Source organism: Elgaria multicarinata, chromosome 3 (assembly GCF_023053635.1).
Source record: "Elgaria multicarinata webbii isolate HBS135686 ecotype San Diego chromosome 3, rElgMul1.1.pri, whole genome shotgun sequence".
Taxonomy (NCBI): Eukaryota; Metazoa; Chordata; class Lepidosauria; order Squamata; family Anguidae; genus Elgaria; species Elgaria multicarinata.
Window position 1 is genome coordinate 166,405,828 of NC_086173.1, and position 22,731 is coordinate 166,428,558.

At 43.6% G+C, this 22,731-nt stretch overlaps 1 protein-coding gene across 1 annotated transcript in view; it reads left to right on the forward strand.

The window, feature by feature from the left end:
• Window positions 1-22,731, forward strand: part of LOC134395749 (uncharacterized) — a gene marked incomplete at its 5' end in the record, with an annotated part of 243,620 nt that overhangs the window by 154,631 nt on the left and 66,258 nt on the right. Inside the window, 1 exon segment of the mRNA XM_063121911.1 lies at window positions 6,484-7,983. Within this exon segment, the coding sequence (XP_062977981.1) occupies window positions 6,484-7,983 (1,500 nt within the window).

Sequence of the window (22,731 nt, forward strand, 5' to 3'; positions counted from 1 at the left end):
GCCAGACTGGTGTTTACAAGAAAAAAATTATTGGGGAAGGCACATGGGCCTTGTAGCTGGAGGGGGTGGCGTTGTTCGACTGTCCTTTGGCAGAATGATCAGTCAAGCAGCCATCTGGCTCCGTTACCAGGTTTTATCAAGGCAGCCGGTAGCCCAAGGCCGTTCCACAGGGTTGTTGATCTGTGCAGCTGAAGGTGGGAACCTTCTCGCCTCACCGGGAGCCCTGGGGAGCTTCTTGTTTGTGGATTGGTGCAGCCAGGCCACCCCACCTGCTTAGCTCTGGGGATCAGTTACTTAGTTTCTAGTTTTTGGTCTCTGTTCATTTGGGGAAGGGTCATTCTACTCGGGGTCCAGAAGGGTGGCAAAGGGACCCCCGTGCCATCAGGTATTACATAGCCAGGACTGAGTGTCTTTCTTTGGGTGGCTCTGAATCAACGGCTTGCCGTGATGTGGCTTTTATTGCTCTTTTAAAGTTGTTTAATTTCTGCTGCGGCCTTTTAGTTTCATTGTAACTTTTAGACTGTTTTCCCACACACACCCTCCCCTGTCTCCTGTTAATTGTTCAGACGCTCAGGGCCTTACTCTGATTTAATAAATTGCCTGAAGCCTTGGTGAAGTGTGGTTATTCTCAGGTGAACTGGCTCCAGTTCCAGTGTTTCACTGAGAACCGGTGGGAGGGGGACGGCTGAGTTGGGAACTTTAACCAGGTCTACCTTGTATGCCTCCTTCACAAGCTCCACTTTAATTCCTACAGCGCAGTCCCTGCCTCAAAGGAGAAATTGGCAGCCAAGACAGGAGACGGTTTCGAGTCCTGGTGGGAGCAGAGATGGAGAAGAGCGTGAAGATGGAAGAGCAAAGCTTTGCAGGCCCTGATGCAGAAAACGTCTCCTGCAACATCCAGGAAGGGAGCCGTGCAGAGCCCTGGGAAGGAAGAGTGCAGCAGGACCAGCCTGGGAGCAACACCTGCTCAGACGTGGAGCTTCATCCCTTCAGGGACTTCTGCTACCAGGAGGCCATGGGGCCCCGAGGGGTTTGCAGCCATCTCCACCACCTTTGCTGCCAGTGGCTGAAGCCAGAAAAGCACACGAAAGCTCAGATGCTGGACCTGGTGGTCCTGGAGAAGTTCCTGGCTGTCCTGCCTCGGGAGATGGTGAGTGGGGTCAGAGAGTGTGGAGCGGAGACCAGTTCCCAGGCGGTGGCCCTGGCAGAAGGCTTCCTCCTGAGTCAGGCAGAGGACAAAGACCAGGTGAGAGCATTTCATCTTGATAACTAATAGGGACTGTGTTCTTACTACTTATCTCAACGTTATTTTACATGTCCTTTAAGGAAGGGATGCCCCAATTCCCAATGGTCCAACCCCCAAGTATAGTTGCTCTTCATGTGTAGAGCAGGCCCTCAGTGGAGGATAGTTAAGCTAATACTGGATGGTTAAAATATGCAGTTCCCTACCAGAGGATGTAGTGATGGCCACCAATTTAGATGGTTTAAAATGGGGGTTAGACAAAATCCTGTAGGAGAAGGCTGTGGATGGCTACTAGTCCTGATGGCTATATCCTACCTCCAGGTGATGGCCCACTGTGGGGAGAGAATGCTGGACTAGATGGACCCTTGTTCTGATCCAAAATGGGTCTTCTTAGTTTCTCATGATGACAGGAGAAGTGAATGGGTTTGTGAAGTTCTGGGGAAGGAGGGGATCCTTCTTCAACTGGTGTCAGAGTCCTCCCAACAGAACAGGAATAGCATTTGTAGACACCAACCTCCCATGTTTACAGTAGAAGATGCTGGATATCAGGAAATGTCTGGGAGGTTCTGTCTTTCCTCCTGGCTGGTTTTTGGAGGGTGTTGAAGCTCTTTGCTTGTGCCAGGGTTGATATCCTAGCCCTCTGACAAAGACACATGGCTTTGTGTCTTGGATGGTAGATCAACTTTTGAATGAGACCTGAAAGCCAAACCGATTGGGAAATGCTGCAATCGGCCCTGACCTGACCCATTTCTTTCCTTCCCACCTCCCCCTTCTCTGGCTGGAATCCTCCCTCCTGTAAACAAAGTAAGTTTAAGAAAACTTAAACTTTTGGAGCGAATGCAGCTTTTGTGCTCACAGATGCAGGTTCTGGTGGTTCTTGTGGTCTTACCAATGTACAATAAATTACATGGACTCTTGATGGCATGAATCGCAAAAGCTGCATTCGCTGCAAAAGACTTCAGGCACCTCTGGTCAAGCATTTTCTTGATATGGGCCATGATGACAAAGACCTGAGATTCTGGATTATTGAAAGGATTGGAGGATATGGGACAAGAGTAGACCATCAACTAAGAAGGAGGGAAATATTCTGGATTTTCACCTTAAGGACATTACAACCACAAGGACTCAAGGAAGAGTGGAATTGGAGGCCTTGGTTGTAATCCTGTTCTTCTATTTTAAAGTACAGTTCTATTGTATTCCTTTTCTGTCATTTCTTGACATTGTTTTGATATATATTTTCATCCTTATATGTAGTAAGTATTATTAGATTTGTATTAACTATGTTTAAGCATCCTATCAGTGCACTCAGTCCCCTTTAAGGGAGCATACAGGCCTGCTTGTGCTCTTCTTACGTTCTTATGATCACAGGAGAAATGAATGGATTTGTGAAGTTCTGGGAGAGGAGGGGATCAGAGTGTCAGTGTGAGAGTCCTCCCAACAGAACAGGAATAGCATTTGTGGACGCCAAACTGCTGTGTTTACAGTAGAAAATGCTGGATATCAGGGTTGAACTCTTAGCCCCCTGACAAAGACACAAGTTCCTGTGCTGTGTGGCTTGGATGGTAGATCAACTTTAGAATGAGACCTGAAAGGTAAAGCGATTGGGAAACGCTGCCCTTGGCCTTGACCTGAGCCGTTTCTTTCCTTCTCTAATCTCTCTTCTCTGCCTGGGATCCTCCCTCCTGCTCCAGGTCCAGGGGATGTTGGCCAGAGCACCCACAGATTTCCCTGAGGCAGAGAAGGCTCCACCGGGAACCACACAGAGGCCGCTGGACAGGTGGATCTTGCAGGAGGGAGACGGAGGACCCTCCTCACTGGGTAAGGATTTGTGGACGTGTTTCCCCATGGTCTCCCTCAATTACGCCTGAAGTGCATGAGCTGTCTTAATGTTTTTCTTGAGCCTGATTTTGCTGGGGGAGATACTCAGAAAGGAAATGTTGAGTAATGTGGTTCGAGGGTATCAAACCCACTCTGGCCCAGTCTTACGCACTCAACAACGAAGGTTCTCCTCCAGGCTCCTACTCAGAGGGAAGATCAGAGGACAACAACAAGGGAGAGGCCTTCTCTGTGGTGGCCCCCCAACTGTGGAACAATCTCCCCAATTTGGTTCAGATGGCCCCGACATTGTTATCTTTTCAGTGCCAGGTCAAGCAATATGTAATTAATTATCCTGGGTCTGTTTTTTTAGGGTCATAGTTTTAAAACTTGTTATAGTAGTTTTATATGTATGTGTATTTTATATTGTATGTTTTCGCAGTTTTAAATTTTTGGATATTGTTTTTAAGTGCTTCGGCTATGGTATGGTAAACAAATGCAATAAATAAATAAACACTGAAAATAAACAATGAAAACGGGAATAGTTAAGAATGTTAACTTACCTTCTCACCTTCCCACCTTCTTTGCCTTTCTTACAGGGAGCAAAACAACCTGCAGGGGAAGTGAACTGATCCTGGGGGGTCCTTCTGGGCCTCGTTCGCTTGGCGGTGGAGTGGAAGCGGTTTCTGCACAGACTGGGCAGGTAGGGGAGTCCTGCGGGCCTCCGTCTCCTGCACCTCTCTTTGGTCCTGGAAGAACCTGCCCCTTTAGCCTTTGCACTTCTCCAAGATGGCTGCTAGGAAGGCCTTGAAGGTCACTCACAATGCTTTGGCATTCAGAAAGAGGACCTCACCATCCTTGTCTTCATGGATTGCTACATAATGCTTAAAGAGAACATCATTTCTTCTTCTTTCAGGGTCTGGTGACCTTTGAGGAGGTGGCCGTGCATTTCTCGGAGGAGGAGTGGGCTCTGCTGGATCCAGGCCAGAGGACTCTGCACAATGAAGTCATGGAAGAGAATCGTGGGATCCTGGCCTCTCTGGGTAAGGAATGGGATTCCTCTGGGTAAGGCTCCCTCTCTGCCTTCTTGCCAGATCCGGAAGGTGGAATTTCAGCTCATCTTTCTTTGTGTCAGTGCAGAATACAAATGTCATTGAGTCCGAAGACATGACAAAACATTGAGAAAAGCCCATTGATGGACTTGCTCTGTGGCAGAGATGGCTGCCAACCCATCATACTTTGCTGCTATAATTGCATCTGCGTAATATTGAAGGTGTTACAGACATTATCTTAATGGTCTCCATGGAGGAGAGGAGAGTTCAGCCTTTTCAGAAGACAGCTCTGGACAGCTTGCTTTTCATTTTAAGATATAACTAGACATTGTTATCCAGCAAATTTGGAAAACCCAAGAATGGCCATCAGACTGGAAAAAATCAACTTATATCCCCGTACCAAAAAAGGGAAACACTAAAGAATGTTCAAACTATCGGACAGTGGCACTTATTTCATATGCCAGCAAGGTAATGCTCAAGAACCTGCAAGGTAGACTCCAGCAATTCATGGAGCGAGAATTGCCAGATGTACAAGCTGGGATTAGAAAAGGCAGAGGAACTAGAGACCAAATTGCCAATATCCACTGGATAATGGAGAAAGCCGGGGAGTTCCAGAAAAACATCTGTTTCTGTTTTATTGACTATTCTTCTTCTTATTATTATTTACTTATATAACACCATCAATGTATTCTAAAGCCTTTGACTGTGTGGATCATAACAAACTGTGGCAAGTTCTTGGTGGTATGGGGATACCAAGTCATCTTGTCTGCCTGCTTAGGAATCTGTATAATGAACAAGTAGCAACGGTAAGAACAGACCACGGAACAACAGACTGGTTTAAGATTGGAAAGGTGTACGGCAGGGTTGTATACTCTCACCTTACCTATTCAACTTGTATGCAAAACACATCATGCGACGTGCTGGGCTTGACGAATCCAAGGCTGGAGTTACAATCGCAGGAAGAAACATTAACAATCTCAGATATGCAGATGACACCACTTTGATGGCTGAAAGCGAGGAGGAGCTGAGGAGCCTTATGACGAAGTTGAAAGAAGAAAGTGCAAAAGCCGGGTTGCAGTTAAACCTCAAAAAAACCAAGGTTATGGCAACCAGCTTGATTGATAACTGGCAAATAGAGGGAGAAAACGTGGAGGCAGTGACAGACTTTGTCTTTCTGGGCGCAAAGATTACTGCAGACGCTGACTGCAGCCAGGAAATCAGAAGACGTTTACTTCTTGGGAGGAGAGCAATGACAAATCTCGATAAAATAGTTAAGAGCAGAGACACCACACTGACAGCAAAGGTCCGCATAGTTAAAGCAATGGTATTCCCCGTAGTAACCTATGGCTGTGAGAGCTGGACCATAAGGAAAGCTGAGTGAAGGAAGATAGATGCTTTTGAACTGGGGTGTTGGAGGAAAATTCTGAGAGTGCCGTGGACTGCAAGAAGATCAAACCAGTCCATACTCCAGGAAATAAAGCCAGACTGCTCACTTGAGGGAATGGTATTAAAGGCAAAACTGAAGTCCTTTGGCCACATAATGAGAAGACAGGATACCCTGGAGAAGAGGCTGATGCTAGGGAAAGTGGAAGGCAAAAGGAAGAGGGTCCGACCAAGGGCAAGATGGATGGATGATATTCTGGAGGTCACAGACTTGACCTTGGGGGAGCTAGGGTTGGCAACAGCCGACAGAAAGCTCTGGCGTGGGCTGGTCCATGAAGTCACAAAGAGTCGGAAACGACTGAACGAATAAACAACAAGACATTGAAAATAAGCTTTAGGGTTGAATTTCCACTTCCCAGTTCCCAGTTAAATGATCTGCGAGGAGAAAATGGCATATTTTAAGTGTATTTTGTTTTTACAGTATTTTATGTTGTTCATTTATTCTCTCAACTACTTTATATGAGTTATTCCATATAAATGAAAGCACTGTATGGCAGTCTAGTTCTCAGTTCTATTGATCATCGGGATATCTAATATCTTTAGTAGGATCTTCCTCAAAAACGATTTTTTATTTTTTATCCTGTGAATTAAATCAGCAACCATTTGTTTTGCTTCAACCATTGAAATCTTGTTTTGTTCCAAGATTTCAAGACGATTTCTGTGTTTATACTTGCAGGTGATCACAGGGGGAGCAAGAAAAATGGGCCACACCAGAGAAGGAAAACTGAAACTGAAGAGAAGAGGGAAAACGAATCCATTTCTTTTGAAGGATCAGACGTCTGTGAAACTCCAATACTAGAAGCACCAAGTAAAAGGAACATCCGTAAAAGGAAGAAACAGAGTAAAACTCAGAAGATTCATTCTAACAAATATCAAAGGTTTCAATGCCTAGTGTGTGAAAAATACTTCACTATCAACTCACTCCTTAAGCGGCATCAAAGAATTCACACTGGGGAGAAGCCCTATAAATGCTTAGAATGCGGGAAGAGCTTTGCTCAGAGCACACTCCTTAAGCGGCATCAAAGAATTCACACCGGGGAGAAGCCCTATAAATGCTTAGAATGCGGGAAGAGCTTTGCTCAGGGTATACATCTTAAGCGGCATCAAGGAATTCACACTGGAGAGAAGCCCTATAAATGCTTAGAATGCGGGAAGAGCTTTGCTCTGAGCTCACACCTTAAGCGGCATCAAAGAATTCACACTGGGGAGAAGCCCTATAAATGCTTAGAGTGCGGGAAGAGCTTTGCTCAGGGTATACACCTTAAGCGGCATCAAGGAATTCACAATGGGGAGAAGCTCTATAAATGCTTTGAGTGTGGGAAGAGCTTTGCTCAGGGAATACATCTTAAGCAGCATCAAAGAATTCACACTGGGGAGAAGCCCTATAAATGCTTTGAGTGTGGGAAGAGCTTTGCTCAGAAAATAAACCTTAAGCTGCATCAAAGAATTCACACTGGGGAGAAGCCCTATAAATGCTTTGAGTGCGGGAAGAGCTTTGCTCACCGCAACAGACTTAAGCAGCATCAAAGAATACACACTGGGGAGAAGCCCTATAAATGCTTAGAGTGCGGGAAGAGCTTTACTCGCAGCAGCAACCTTAAGCGGCATCAAGGAATTCACACTGGGGAGAAGCCCTATAAATGCTTAGAGTGTGGGAAGAGCTTTGTTCAGAGAATACATCTTAAGCAGCATCAAAGAATTCACACTGGGGAGAAGCCCTATAAATGCTTTGAGTGTGGGAAGAGCTTTTCTGAAAGCAGCAAACTTAAGCTGCATCAAAGAATTCACACTGGAGAGAAGCCCCATGAATGCTTAAAGAATGGGATGAGCTTTGCTCGCAGCACAAGTCCTAAGCAGCATCAAAGAATTCACACTGGGGAGAAGCCCTATAAATGCTTTGAGTGCGGGAAGAGCTTTGCTCACCGCAACAGACTTAAGCAGCATCAAAGAATACACACTGGGGAGAAGCCCTATAAATGATTTGAGTGAGGGAAGAGCTTTGCTCAGAGCACACTCCTTAAGCGGCATCAAAGAATTCACACTGGGGAGAAGCCCTATAAATGCTTAGAATGCGGGAAGAGCTTTGCTCAGGGTATACATCTTAAGCGGCATCAAGGAATTCACACTGGAGAGAAGCCCTATAAATGCTTAGAATGCGGGAAGAGCTTTGCTCTGAGCTCACACCTTAAGCGGCATCAAAGAATTCACACTGGGGAGAAGCCCTATAAATGCTTAGAGTGCGGGAAGAGCTTTGCTCAGGGTTTACACCTTAAGCAGCATCAAGGAATTCACACTGGGGAGAAGCCCTATAAATGCTTAGAGTGTGGGAAGAGCTTTGCTCAGGGAATACATCTTAAGCAGCATCAAAGAATTCACACTGGAGAGGAGCCCTATAAATGCTTAGAGTGCGGGAAGAGCTTTGCTCTGGGTATACATCTTAAGCAGCATTAAATAATTCACACTGGGGAGAAGCCCTAGATATGCTTTTGAGTGTCGGAAGATCTTTGCTCTGAGCTCACACCTTAAGCAGCATCAAAGAATTCTGTTAAAGCAGCCCAAAATAGCATTTGCTTTTTTTGCAGCCATATCACAGTGTTGGCTCATATTCAGCTTGTGATCTAGAACAATTCCAATGTGGTTCTTGTTTGTAGTATTCCTGAGTCACGTATCCCCCGTCTTGTAAATGTGCATTTGGTTTTCTTTTCGTAGGTGTAGAAGTTGGCATTAATCCCTATTAAATTTCATTCTGTTGTTTTCATATCAGCATTCCAGCCTGTCAAGATTACTTTGAAGTTTGTTTCTGTCTTCCAGGGTATTAGCTATCCCACCCAATTTTGTGTCATCTGCAAACTTGATAAGCGTTCCCTGCACCTCCTTCAACTTTTAATAAAAATGTTGAAGAGCACTGGGCCCAAGACTGATCCCTGCGGTATCCCACTCCTTACCTCCCCCCAGATTGAGAAGGTACTGTTGATAAGCATTCTTTGAGTCTGAGTCTGTGGCCAACTATGTATCCATCTAATATTTGTTCCATCTAGCCCACTTTTAGCTCTTTTGTTTATTCGAATATCATGGGGCACTTTGTCAAAAGCTTTGCTGAAGTCAAGATATATGACATCCACAGCATTCCCACAGTCCACAAGGGAGGTTACCCGATCAAACAATGAGGTTAGATTAGTTTGACAGGATTTGTTCTTGACAAATCCCTGTTGACTTCTAGTAATTATTGCATTGTTTTCAAGGTGCTTACAGATTGACTTCTGTAGAATCTGCTCCAGAATTTTCCCAGGGATTGATGTCAGACTGACTGGCCTGCCTTTTCCCAGGTTCCTCCTTTTTGCCCTGGTTAAAGAAGGGACAACGTTAGCTCTCCTCCAGACATACGGCACCTCACCTGTCTTCCATGATTTTGCAAAGAAAATAGACGGTGGTTCTGAGAGTTCTTCTGCTAGCTCCTTCATTACTCTAGGATGCAGTTCATCAGGCCCTGGAGAGTTGATCTCATTCAAGGAAATTAGGTGTTCCTTGACCATTTGTTTATCAATCTCAGACTGCAATCCTGCCCCCTCAACTTGTGCTTCACTTTTTCCAGAGGGGTCATAGACCCGATTTTGGGAAAAGACTGAGCCATAGTAGGAATTCAGCACTTCAGGCTTTTCTTTGTCATGTCTTATCAATTACCCATCCTCGTCAAGCAGTTGAACCACCATTTCTTTCCTGTGTGTTTTACTATTCATGAATCTGAAGAAAGCCTTTTTATTGCTTTTAGCATCCCTTGCTAATCTCAGCTCATTCTCAGCTTTAGCCTTCCTGATGCCTTTTCGGCACTTTTGTGCCACGTCTGTACTCTTCTTTTGTAGCCTGGCCTTCTTTCCACTTCCTGTATGTATCCCTTTTTGTTTTCAGGTCATCTCTAAGCTTTTTGTGGAGCCACATTGGTTTCTTCTGTTGTCTTCTATCTTTTTTTTCTTGTTGGAACGGTTTGTAATGAAGCTGTTAAAATTTCTTTTAAAAAATACTCCCACCCATCTTGGACTCCTTTTCTCATTAGGGTCACTTGCCATGGGACCTTGCTTATCATAGTTCTGAGTTTATTAAAATCACCTTTCCTAAAATCCAGAGTATGTGTACAGCTACACTCAGCTTTTGTCACCTTTATAACCAAGAATTCAAGTACGAGGTGGTCACTTTCCCCCAGAGTTCCCATAACTGCCACTTTATCCACTAAGTCATCCCTATTGATCAATATCAAGTCAAGGATTGCTGATCCTCTAGTTCCTTCCTCCACTTTCTGTAGGAGGAAGTGATCGCCCCCACGTTTGGCAGTATTTGTCTCCCAAAAGATATCAGGGTAATTGAAGTCCCCCATCACTACTACATCACACTTCCTTGAAACACTGGCAATTTGTTTCTCAAAAGTTTAGTCCTTGTCTTCTCCTTAATTGGGTGATCAGTAGAAGACTCCAATTATAATTTTCTTTTTAGTCCTCACCACATTTCTTTTAACCCAGATGCTCTCGATTGGGCTCCCAGTCTGATCCGCCTGTATTTCTGTGCAGGGATAGGTATTTTTAACATATAGTGCAACTCCGCCTCCCTTTCGATTTCTTCTGCTCTTTTTGAACGAGTTACATTCTTCAATTGCTATATTCCAGTCATGGGAGTCATCCCACCAAATTTCAGTTATACCTATCATGTCGTATTTGCCTTCATGTAATAAAAGTTCAAGTTCATTCTGTTTGTTTCCCACACTCTGGGTATTAGCATATAGGCATCGAAGACCTGTGCTTTATAGTCTGGCTTTGTTCCTATATTGTTTTGGACAATATTTTGGGGCACTATTGGAGCTGTTCTCTGCGTTAGGATGCATGGGCCTACATCTGTTGTTGCCTTGAAGTTTACGTCTCCCAGCCCCATAAGATTCAGTTTAAAGCCCTCCTGATCAAGTTCTTTATGCTGTGGCCAAACTTATTTGGGAACTATTTTTGACAAACATGAATTTTATGTTATTTCATAATAATTATGTTAAGGTTTGGAATGAAGTTAAAGGTTTTGCAAGAAGGGAAAAGGTTCAACTGTCACTTTTGGGGAGAATTGCAACAATTAAAATGAATGCTTTGCCTAGAATGTTATTTTTGTTTCAAACAATAAACATTGTAACATTGGATTTACCATTTGAGCAGTGACAGAGAGAGAGATCTAAGTTTAAACGGCAAGCAAAAAATCCAAGAGTTAAAATTAAAATATTGCAGGATGCAAAAGAAAGAGGAGGGCTGGGCCTACTGGACCTCAAAGTGTATTTATCGGACTGCTGTTTAATGTGGATGAAAGATTGGCTGTTGATGAAAAATAGGAAACTGTTGGAACTGGAAGGACACGAATTGAGATTTGGATGGCATGGCTATTTGTGGTACGATAAAGCCAAGGTTAACGTAAACCAAGTTTCTGTCATAAAATGCCATTTTGGTTATCGGCCCAGGGGGCTATTCATAGAAGGGAATTGACAAATATGCCTAAATGGTTGACATATAATGATGTATTACAAATGTCACAAGACGAATATCAATTAAAATCAAGGGAGGAACTGCTGAAAGATGGTCATACGTGTTTTGGTATGTACAAATTAGGTTTCCTTGTGCACAAGTCATGGAAAGGTTTAAAATAGACTGAAGAATGGTGGGTTTGAGCAATCAAAATCTGAATTTGAAATGACGTTATGTACAAATGATGAACATGTTATCTCAAAGATACATAAACTTTTATTAAAGTACGAGACAGAGAATGAGCAAGTAAAAGACCATGATAAAATGGGCTCAAAACTTTGGATACAACGTTTCAATGGAACAGTGGGAGAATTTGGGGGGAAGGTTTGAAATTTACATTATGTTCAAGACTTAAAGAGAATTTTTATAAGATGATGTACAGATGGTATATGTCTCCTGTAAAGTTGGCTAAAATGTATAAGCGTCCCTCGGGAAACTGTTGGAAATTAGGAGGAGGAGGAAACTTTTATCATCTTTGGTGGATTTGTAAAAAAGCCAAAGCATTCTGGATACAAATACACCCTTGAATTCAAAAAAATTCTCAAGACTAACATACAAATGAAACGGGAGTCTTCCTACTGGGACTAATGGATAAACAGCTGAAAGAGAAGGGGGGAACTTTATTTCTATATATGACAACGGCAGCGAGACCGTTGTATGCACAAAAATGGGAGAATGAAACACCAACAACGAATGAATGGATGTTGAAGATGTTGGAGTTGGCGGAGATGGCAAAACTCACATCGATAACGAGAGAAAAGTCCACATCCACGTTTATATCTGAATGGAAACCTCTGATAGCATTTTTGCAAGAAACAGAGAGAAATTATGTATTTGTCTGTGGAGATATAGTTAAGATAGACGAAAGAATTGAATTTGTTTACTGTGTTAAATGTAATGGAGGAACGAGAAAAGATATTTTGCATTTCTGTTATGAAGAAAGCCGAAAGTACACCTTAACCTTAGATGATTTTTTTAATTGTATTTTTGTTTGTACTCTTTGTAATGTTCTTATGGTATGGATGTCTGTCATGTTTGAAATAATAAAAAAGAATTATGCTGGGAAGACATGTGGTCTGTGACTTTGGGCAAAAATAAATAGAAGGCAGTAGTTTTTAAATGACTAATTTATATAAGGTTCCTGAAAGCACACAACTACCCAAACCACTAGTGAAGAGAGATGATTAACAAGAAACCCATTTATGGTTTGGGTCGTTGTGTGCTTTCCGGCATCTTATATATATATTTATTAGATTGTAAGCCTATGCGGCAGGGTCTTGCTATTTACTGTGTTATCTGTACAGCACCATGTACATCGATGGTGCTATATAAATAAATAATAATAATAATAATTAGTCTGTGCCTTTGGGGACAGTACTGTACGGATGCCACGGGGAAGAATTTATTAAATAGCGCCCGCCTTGCCTTGCCTTGCCTCACTGGTCACCGCCACTACCGCCACCTCACCCCATGATGCTGCTGCCACTACTGCTACCACAGCAGCCTCTCCCACGGGGATTGTCCATCCGGGCGCAAATATTCCCCAGCCAGGCTAATGGCGAATGCGATCTGTGCACTTTCCTGGAGTCCAGAAAACGTGCAGCCTGCTCCCCCACGCCCCCCACGCTTTCCCCAGAGGTTTAAAATAAATTGAAAATTCCCCCCAGAGTCCCCTAGAGGATATGGAAACCTGGAGATTCTGGGGGAAACTGGCCAGGTGGTTACCAGAGCTGCACTCCTGGAACAATCCTCATGGCCATGGGGACTCACAGCGTCAGGCAAAGTTTATTCCTCCCAGATCAGCAGGCAAGTGCTTAAGCCAGGACTACTCAGAGATCTTTGGAAGGTACTGGCTCCAGGGAAAGTTCTTTCCCCACAGTCGGACATGCTGTGAGGACTTTTGTTCCACATTTTCAGCACTCCGTGCTTGTGTCAATTTTCTATGGGTCATCAAGGTTGATTGATGAAATATTCTACTCCAATTGTATTCGTTCTTCTGGGAGTCTTTTAAAACCAAGGGTTCTGCTCTACTGAAAGGTGTTACTATTAGAATTTACTGGATTCTTCCTCATGTGTGACCTTCAAAGCGATTTCAAGCCTTTGCTATGATGGACGCTCACTGCACAGTTTGAGCACTGATGGAGCTTCTGCCTGCATGAATTGTTTGATGTGATTTAAGGTGTATTGCATTGACTGAAGTTCGTTCCGCACTCTGAGCATTGAAGGGGCTTCTCCCCTGTATGCCTACTTTGATGGGATGGAAGACTTGCACAATAACTGAAAATCTTTCCACGAGCATTTATATGGCCTCTCCCCAGTGTGGATTCCTCCATGGGTTTGAAAGTGCAAACTGTGAGTGAACCTCTTTTCATGCTCCATTACTGAAGGTGAGAAATTTCTGCTTCACTCTTGGTTACCACCTTTCAATAGGAAGGCCGTTCCAATCCTTCAAGTGTTTTACTATCAACCATCTTGCCGCTGACGATGAGAGGCTCACTAGCTTTTTCTTTGCAGCTCACCATCGAATCCCATATATAAATCTTACAAGGTTAAATCTGGAGATGGCTGATCCCATTGCCCATGACCAAACTATTCTCTTAAAACACTGATTTTCAAAATCAATTTACCTTAGGGCAGGCTCACCACATATGTTCTAATTTTTATTTTTTATTTAAAGCATTTTTATAGCGCCGCCTCACCATTTCTGGCACTGTGGCGCTTTCCAATAACGTATGAAAGAATTCCATTAAACCCCTCAACATATGCTTATATGTCCCTTCTCTACACTCCGGGGATTGTACACCACCTCCATACAAGTTTATAATAATTCTCCTTTATTCTTACTGACATATTTCTCAACACTTTCTGTCTCCACTGTCCTTCCCAACTCTGCTGTCCTATCTGTATCTTCAAATCAGTCTCCCAAACCACTTTCCCTACACTATCCAACACTCCTTTCTCAGCTAGTATAATATATAGTTGACTCATTAACCCTTTAGTCCCTATATTTTGTCCCTTATCGATTTCTTTTTTCCAATTAATTTCTCAAATTTCGTCATCTCTCCACACTCTCCATTTTCTTTTACCCAATTTTTAGTCCATTGTTCCAATTGCCCATAATTTAACTATTATTATTATTATTATTATTTATTTATATAGCACCATCAATGTACATGGTGCTGTACAGAGTAAAACAGTAAATAGCAAGACTGCCGCATAGGCTTACAATCTAATAAAATCATAGTAAAACAATAAGGAGGGGAAGAGAATGCCAACAGGTACAGGGAAGGGTAAGCAGGCACAGGGTAGGGAAAAACTAACAGTAGAAAGTAACAGTAGAAGTCTGCACAACATCAAGTTTTAAAAGCTTTAGGAAAAAGAAAAGTTTTTAGTTGAGCTTTAAAAGCTGTGGTTGAACTTGTAGTTCTCAAATGTTCTGGAAGAGCGTTCCAGGCGTAAGGGGCAGCAGACGAAAATGGACGAAGCCGAGCAAGGGAAGTAGAGGCCCTTGGGCAGGCGAGAAACATGGCATCAGAGGAGCGAAGAGCACGAGCGGGGCAATAGTGTGAGATGAGAGAGGAGAGATAGGAAGGAGCTAGACCGTGAAAAGCTTTGAAGGTTAACAGGAAGGTTTGAAGGTTAAAGCTTTGAAGGTTAACCACGTTAATTTTATATCTTTTAAAACCTCCTCCAACCTCTCTCTTGTATTCATCCCTCTTAGCCATTCTCTTAATTTCATTTTATTTTTTTCTATTAAAACTTTACTTAATCTATTCTTTAGATCTTCAGGAAAATTCTTTAACATTATCACCGGTGTTAAGGAGGTGCTGCTTGAAAGCAGTTCCTTTTTATATTTATTCCAAAGTTCCCAATGGAACTTCAAAAACTGATTATCTAAATCATTAACCCATTTTCCTTTCCCTTTTTCCTTAAAAAATACATCCTGCAATTTTAATTCTATATTATTATTTATTTATTTATTTATTTATTTATTTATATAGCACCATTAATGTACATGGTGCTGTACAGAGTAAAACAATAAATATATTACCTGTTGTTTTTTCCTCCATCCAATCTAAATCCCCTACCCCTAAAATTGCTTCAACAATATGTCTTAACCTGTTTGCTACATAATAAGACTTAAGGTTTGGGAGACCCAATCCTCCCTTTCTTTGGCTTAAATACCATTTACTTTTATTAATCCTTGTTTTCTTCTCAGCATTACAATAATTATTTATAAGATTCTGCCAACTTTTTAACTCTAAATCTGAAATTCTTATTGGTAACATCCTAAAGATAAAATTAATCTTAGGTAAAATTTTCATCTTTATTAAAGCTATTCTTCCAAACCATGAAAGGTTCAGTCTCTTATACTTCTTTAACTTTTCTACTATCTCTTTTTTCAGTCCATTTAAATTCTCACTTTCCAAATCTTCTAAATTTTTAGTAATTATACTTCCAAATTGGCAAGACACTTATTGTACATGTTCAAAAGACACCTTAAACCCTGCTGGTTAAGGCTTTTTGGTTAAGCTGCATGGTTTGAGTGTCGTGTCTGATGCAGTTTACTAAGCCTTGGTCACTTCCTAACCCGCCAGACTGTCTGCAGCGTACTTAGAGGCTCTAACCTTAGCTTAAAGTGTTGTGTGTGGCAGCACAGCTTATGGTTAGTGCTAACCCCAGAGAACCACAGTCTAACTAGCCACAGTCCTTGGTATGTCGTCCGAACACGCACACTGAAACTCCCTCCCCCTTTATCCCTTCCATGTGAATCCACTGTTTAGAAACATCGTCTTCCATCGAGGGATTTCTATGGTGGGGTGGGGGGGTCTCAGAATAACCTGCCAAGTCCAGGGATTCCCCACCCACCCTTCTCATATTGCTACATTTAATTGATTCTGCCAATGTTGTGGTGGGCTTTCAGTGATCCAAACCGGGCAACGTTTGAAATAGAAATAAGTGCTTTTGGCACCAACATCATTTGAATGGCTACTGAACACTCCTTAAGGCCTAACTGTTGCTTCTTCCACTTCCTAGGGGGTTTTGAGTAGTGCCCCTTGCTTGCTGATGAAAACGTCAACTTGAGCATCGGTTTCCACCCTCTGAGTAAATTTTCTACATTCTAAGCACCTATAGGGCTTCTCCCCTGTGTGAGTGCTTTGATGTCGTTTGAAGTGTGCACTCTGAGCGCAGTTCTTTCTGCGCTCTGAGCCCTTATAGGCCTTCTCCCCAATCTGTATTCTATGAGGCCACTTCAGATGTGTCCTGCAAGCAAAGCACTTTCCGCATTCTAGGGCTTCTCCCCTCTGTGAATTCTTTGGTCATCCCACAGGGCAACCAGGGCAGTTCTGTTCCAAAACCAGGCCTGAAGCCCGATGGAACAGGATCTAGATAACCCAACCTCACACACAGACCTCGGCTAGCTTTTATTAGCCAGGAGGGACAGGGATTGAGAGGGCAAGGGGTTGGCTGCATGGCTGCAAGCACCTTGTCCACATCCTCAGTCCACAACAACTGGAACTGATTCCAGAAAACCGGGCAGACGGAGGCATCGGACACATTCTGTCCTCAAAGTGCAATGCAAAAAGTTCGCAGTGGGTCCTTGACTGGGCCAGGGCCCCATTTGCTGGGGAGGATGTGAACACCCCACGGACCACCCAGAAGAGCTCCGTTGGACGGCTACTCAAGGACGCAACAGAGGCAGCAAAATAAGCCTTCTTATGACAATGGGGTTACTTGGACACACACACTCCTTCTCTTCAGACTGCCCATCTCACAACTTGGAGCAAAAACAAAATCAAGAGTACGTCCTGGACTCCACGATCAGAGCACTGGAAGAGCTTTTCTCCAGTGTGAATTCTTTGATGCAAGTTACAGTGTGTGCTCTGACGGAAACGCTTTCCACATGGCGCTTCTCAGCTGAATGGATCATTTGAGGCAAGGTACAATCTGTGATTGAATTGCTTTCCAAACTCTGAGCACATTGATGGCTTCTTGCCTGTGTGAATTCTTCAATGTGACTTCAGTTGGCTACTCGTAGTGAAGCTATTCCCACATTCTGAGCATTTATAAGGCTTTTGAGAACCCTCTGAAGCACTGAAGCTCCACGTCTGAGCAGGTGCTGCTCCCAGGCTGGTCCTCCTGCACTCTTCCTTCCTGGATGTTTTCTGCTTCAGGGCCTGCAAAGCTTTGCTCTTCCATCTTCACGCTCTTCTCCATTTGCGCTCCCACCAGGACTCAAAAGGTCTCCTTTCTTGGCTGCCAATTTCTCTCTTCAGGCAAGGACTGTCCTGTAGGAATTCAAATGGAGGAGCTGCATGAATTAGATACAGCTCTGGCCAACTTAATACCCTGGACCTGTCTCCGATGGGTCCCTACAACCCTGGTCCCACAGGAACCCGGCTCCTGATTGAAAAAGAGGTTCTGACTCTGCTCCAGTGGGAGAGAAAGTGTCACCAGAGCAGACTTAAGGCTATTGAAAACGCGTGAAGGTTTATTTTAAAAGCTAAGCAAGAAATCAGTGAACAAATGAAACATGCCACACAGGAAGCCTTAAGATACAAATGTTTCTTAAGGAGCTATACTAGAGTGACCAGATTTAAAAGAGGGCAGCTTTAACTGTTATGATGAAGAGGGAATTTCACCGGGTTCTCCATATATACAAAAGACACCTGCTGAAATTCCCTTTTCTATGCAACTGCTAAAGATACAGGAGCCCTGTCCTCCTTTTCTCAGCGTCACCCTACTTAACCTCTGTCTTTTTAGAACATCTATTCTTGTTTAGAGTTCTGAAGGGCACCAGGTTGGGGAACGCTGTTCTGCAGCAAGGGCAGGCAGAAGGATGGAGGGCTCCCATGCCGGAGGCTGCGTTACGCGCTCAAAGGGGAAACGGCTGTGGATCCCACAAAGCCCCCAGGAGCAGATGGGGTGGCGATGCTGCTGGGGGGATAAAAGACCCCCCCCCATCGTGGAAAAGCCCCCTTCCCAGGTCCGTGTCTCCGCCAGGAGCCTCTGCGGCTCTCTAGTGCTGCCTCCACGGAAGGGTTAAAGAGACGGAGAGGGGGCTGGGTCCTAGATTCCAGGCTGGATGAGGCCCCTCCCTTCCGGCCCCACACTTCCTCCCCCCCATTGCAAAGGAGCCTGGGATTCTCCCCCTGCTCCTGCCAGCCTCGTGTATCGGCTGCCTGCAGCGTCTTTTCCCCAGCAAAGGAGCCGGTGAGTGCAGATTGCAAGGGGGTCCCAGGGGGGAGGAGGGAGGGGGCAGAGGAAGGAGCCCCCCAGGGCAGGGGTTGGGTGGGAAGAGAGAGGAAAGGTCCGGGGTGGGGAGGAGGAATGTCCCCCCTGTGGGCAAAAGGCTGCCCTGGTGTCCTGTTTGCATTGCATTTTTATTTTGTTTCCTCTCCCTGATTCAAACCTAGTGAATAAGCAAAATTCATAAGTCACTTTGGTCACGAGGCCTTCGGAATACAACCTGGGGCGCTTTTGTTGATTAAGAAGGGAGCCTGCTGTTGGTTTTAGTACGTCCCTCTTTGATGTATTAAGTGAGCCCGAAGTTCACATCCTGAGAGTGGGGAGAAACTGCTGTTACTCAGGTCCCTGTTTGGGGTTCAAGTGCTGGGAGCAGAGAGGGCTTAGAAAGGGAGCGGTGGGACGGATTGGGAGAGAAACTCTGGTTCATTGGAGATGTAGAACCAGAGCAAGGGCTGGCACTTTCAGCTTTTGGTCAATACCCTGCCCTTTAAAGAACCAATGTTTTTCCTTAAAATGTGTTCATACAAAATATCCTGTTCACTCCCCACAATCCCTCCACAATACTCTCATCAGAGTGACAGAGGAACAGAAAAGGATTAGTTTGGGTGTCTTGAACTCCTTTCAGATGAGATTAGTTTGCAATCCTGTACCACTTGGGGGGAAGCCCTAGTAAACTCAGTGGCACTGGCTTCTGAGAAGACATGTATAGGATCCAAGTATAAACCATCCTTCTCCAGCCTGGTGCTCTCTAGATGTGCTGCGCTGCAACTCCCATGTTATGGTGAAGACAAAAATCATTTTCATCAATAGTTTTTGAAATAATCGTTCCTAACACATGAATAGGTGGTAGTATAGGTGGTAGCTCTGCCTTTGATCTCACACTGCTGAACACGTCAGAAAAATCCTCTGCGGTCACAGCATTCGCAGCATTCTTGATCACTGTCCATGCTGACAGAGACTTTTATGAGTTGAATGCCAAAACATCTAGAGATCTACATTTTGCCTGCCCTTGCTCTAGAACAGCATTCCCCGATCAGTTTTCCAGAACCCCTCAGTCACTTCTGCATATGATAGCCTGCTGCCCTCCACATGTTTGAGAGTACAAGTCACAGCATTCCTGTCCATGGGACATACTGACTTGCAATGATGGGAGTTGTAGTCCAACACCTTTGGAGGGCACCAGGTTGAGGAAGGGCTGCTCCAAACAAAGAAAGAAAAGTAGGTGGCCCTAAGTTGTCCGTCATCCGTTTTCCACAACCCCACCATGACCTCTGCATATCCTATTCTCCATCCTGTCCTCATGGTTTATATCTGCTTTGGGAGAATGAGAATTTCACTGGCACTTTCTGCCTCCTTAGGGAGGATGTGACGTTAAAGGCTTGTGAGCCTTAACTCCCAATTTCCCTGCTTTCTGGAGTTTAGTTGAAAACTGTAGAGCCTTTAATGTTGTTTTGTGAACCGTAGGTTTTTTTATTTATTGAATTTCATGGCTTTGTGTAACGGATGACCACACAGGAAAGAAGCCATATAAATGTACGGGATGTGGGGAAAGCTTCAGCTGTAGTGGGACCTTGAGTAGACGTCAAAGAACTGACATAGGGGAGAAAAAAATATTATTTAAATAATTTCCCAATTTACACTATTTAAAAAATTTAAATTATGACACTGTAGTGTAATTATTTTAAAAACCACACTAAAATTTATAATTTTTACTATATTGACATTAAAGAATCCACTTAAAGCAAGGATCAGAGTATCTAGCATTTTTCATATAACTGCTTGATAACCCACATATCAGGTAACTTCCAAATGAAAGGCATCACCAAATGTTGCTTCCTTGCTCGTATTTTCTTGCTATGTCAATAACTGGAGATCGTAGTTAACAATACATTTAGGTATTTATTGCAGAGCTTTGGCTATGGGGTGGTTTATCAATGTAATAAATAAATACACCCAGGCTATGGGACGGTATATTAATGTAATTCCTTATGCCCCCCCTTCCGGGCTTTCCTTCAGCCTACACTACCTTACAGGGTCGTTGTGAGGATAAAATGAAGAGGAGGATGAAGAGGACTACATGCCCTGGACTACTGCAACTACTGAGGGGCATTGAATTCTATGATTCTGTGAATCTAAATCTACAGCAACTGGAGGGTGCCGGGTTGTAGCAAAAACTAGGTCCCTTAACCATTTCTCTGGTGTGAAGTAATGTTTTGGGTATAAGATTCATGGATGTACATTTTAGAAAATGTTTTCCTTTCATACAAACATAAAGCAGCAGATTTAGCTTCTAAGAAGCAGGTACACAGAGAAAGGAAAATATTTTCTATGTACAACCAAAACCATTCACCTTCCTTCACAGGAGATTTTTTTTAAGAGACCCATATCTGTGTTCAACTTCAAAATACACACCCACACCCACAAATCCATAAAAGAAAGCTTAAAATGTAGTTCAGCACCTTTAAAAGAAACACACACTAGCTGAAGAAGCTTAAACTGTTGGCAGATAGGCCAGGGTTAACCTCCTCTCATTCCTAGTCTCAACTCAATATTCCTTATAAAGTTTAAACTTTATAAAAGGCTTGGGTGAGGAACTGCCACCCCAAAGGAAAGTTTGCCATATATTCTTTACTTTGAATTAAGAAGAATGCACCAGCACTTCAAACACACACACACATACCCCTCCCTCTTCACAATCACAGACACACAACAAAGTCAATCAAACCCCTACCTGAGCCAGCCAGGTTTTCTTTTTCCTTGGAGGCCAGGGAAGGCTTCCCTCCAAGCAAGGCAGATAGTTTCTCTCTCCCTCCCTGGCCTCCACAGCAGTGTGTGGAAGGAGAGGGTCCAGACAGGGCCTTGGCTCAACTGCAGAAGGAAATGGCTCTTAGATGAGCCAGGTGACAAATCTTATTTCCAACATTCCAATCTATTTGAGACAGGAGGGAGGGGGGAGAGCAACTCTACTGAGCATGCTCCTTCTCTATCGGGCCTTCCATTCACTTTAATGGGGCAAAGAAATGTATTAATTAAAAATCAACGGAAGTGAATTTTGAAAAAAGAAAAGTCATTCCACCAAATAGAAGGACAGAAGATCCCACCACTGGTTTGAAGGGTAAGGGTCCCAATTCGGAGCTTTTAGTGAGCAAAAAAATCGTCGCCACCCAGAAGCAGATCTGTGTCAGTTTGAAGCGGAGAGGCTTTTCCCACTTTGGAACTTTGAACTGCCATCCTGCCCTCAATATTTCACCAATTTTCTTGAAACACGTAGGGTATGTAAAACCAGCATTTCTTTCTGGCAGGTCTCCGTTTCAGAAAGATTGGTGAAACATTTTCCATTTTATGAACATCAGAATGACCCACCCTCTATTTTGGCCTTAACATGATGGAATGCTCTTTTCACTGATCGCCTATAACACAGAGAAACACTCCCGTAATCCTGATAAGGCCGGATGTAACATCGGCTGCCTAAAACCATGAAATTGTAGACTATACTGTTATGTGGTTGAAAGCTTTTATCATTGCATCTATCTACTTTGGACTGGTGGAAGTTTAACTAGAACTCAAAAGCAATTCAACTGCTGCTAGTTGGACCTGGCACTCTTTCCACATTGTTTTCTGACACGCCTTAGGAGGAGTTAAACTGCAGTGTGTTTGGCAGAGTGTACACATGTATTTCTTTCCAGTCATTGCGTGTTTCACGTTTTGCTTCCGTATGTGACGTCCTTTTGCATTTACTTGCCTTATAAACTAGGGTGACCTTATGAAAAGGAGGACTGGGCTCCTGTATCTTTAACAGTTGCATAGAAAAGGGAATTCCAGCAGGTGTCATTTGTATATATGGGGAACCTGGTGAAATCCCCTCTTCATCACCACAGTTAAAGCTGCAGGAGCTATACTAGAGTCACCAGATTTAAAAGAGGGCAGGGCACCTGCAGCTTTAACGGTTGTGATGAAGAGAGAATTTCACCAGGTTCTCCATATATACAAATGATAGCTGCTGGAATTCCCTTTTCAATACAACTGTTAAAGATACAGGAGCCCTGTCCTCCTTTTCATATGATCACCCTATATAAACCATTCATCTCTTAAGGCTTCCTTAGAGGCATATTTCATTTGTTTAACAAGCTGAAAAAGTATTCATTTTTTTCTTGCTTAATATTAAAATAAACTTTCACACATTATTAACTTTTAACGGCATTAATTCAGCTCTGGTTCCACACACTCTCTGTCCTGATGGGGCAGAGTCAGGGTCGCGGAGGTCCCTTTGAAGAAGGTGCTGGCTCTTACGAATAAGGCGGTCTGTTCTTCTCAGCTGTACCCTGTCCAGGAATTCAAGCTAATAGGTATGTGGGCTTCCCCTGTGCCCACCCTGTGGTAATAA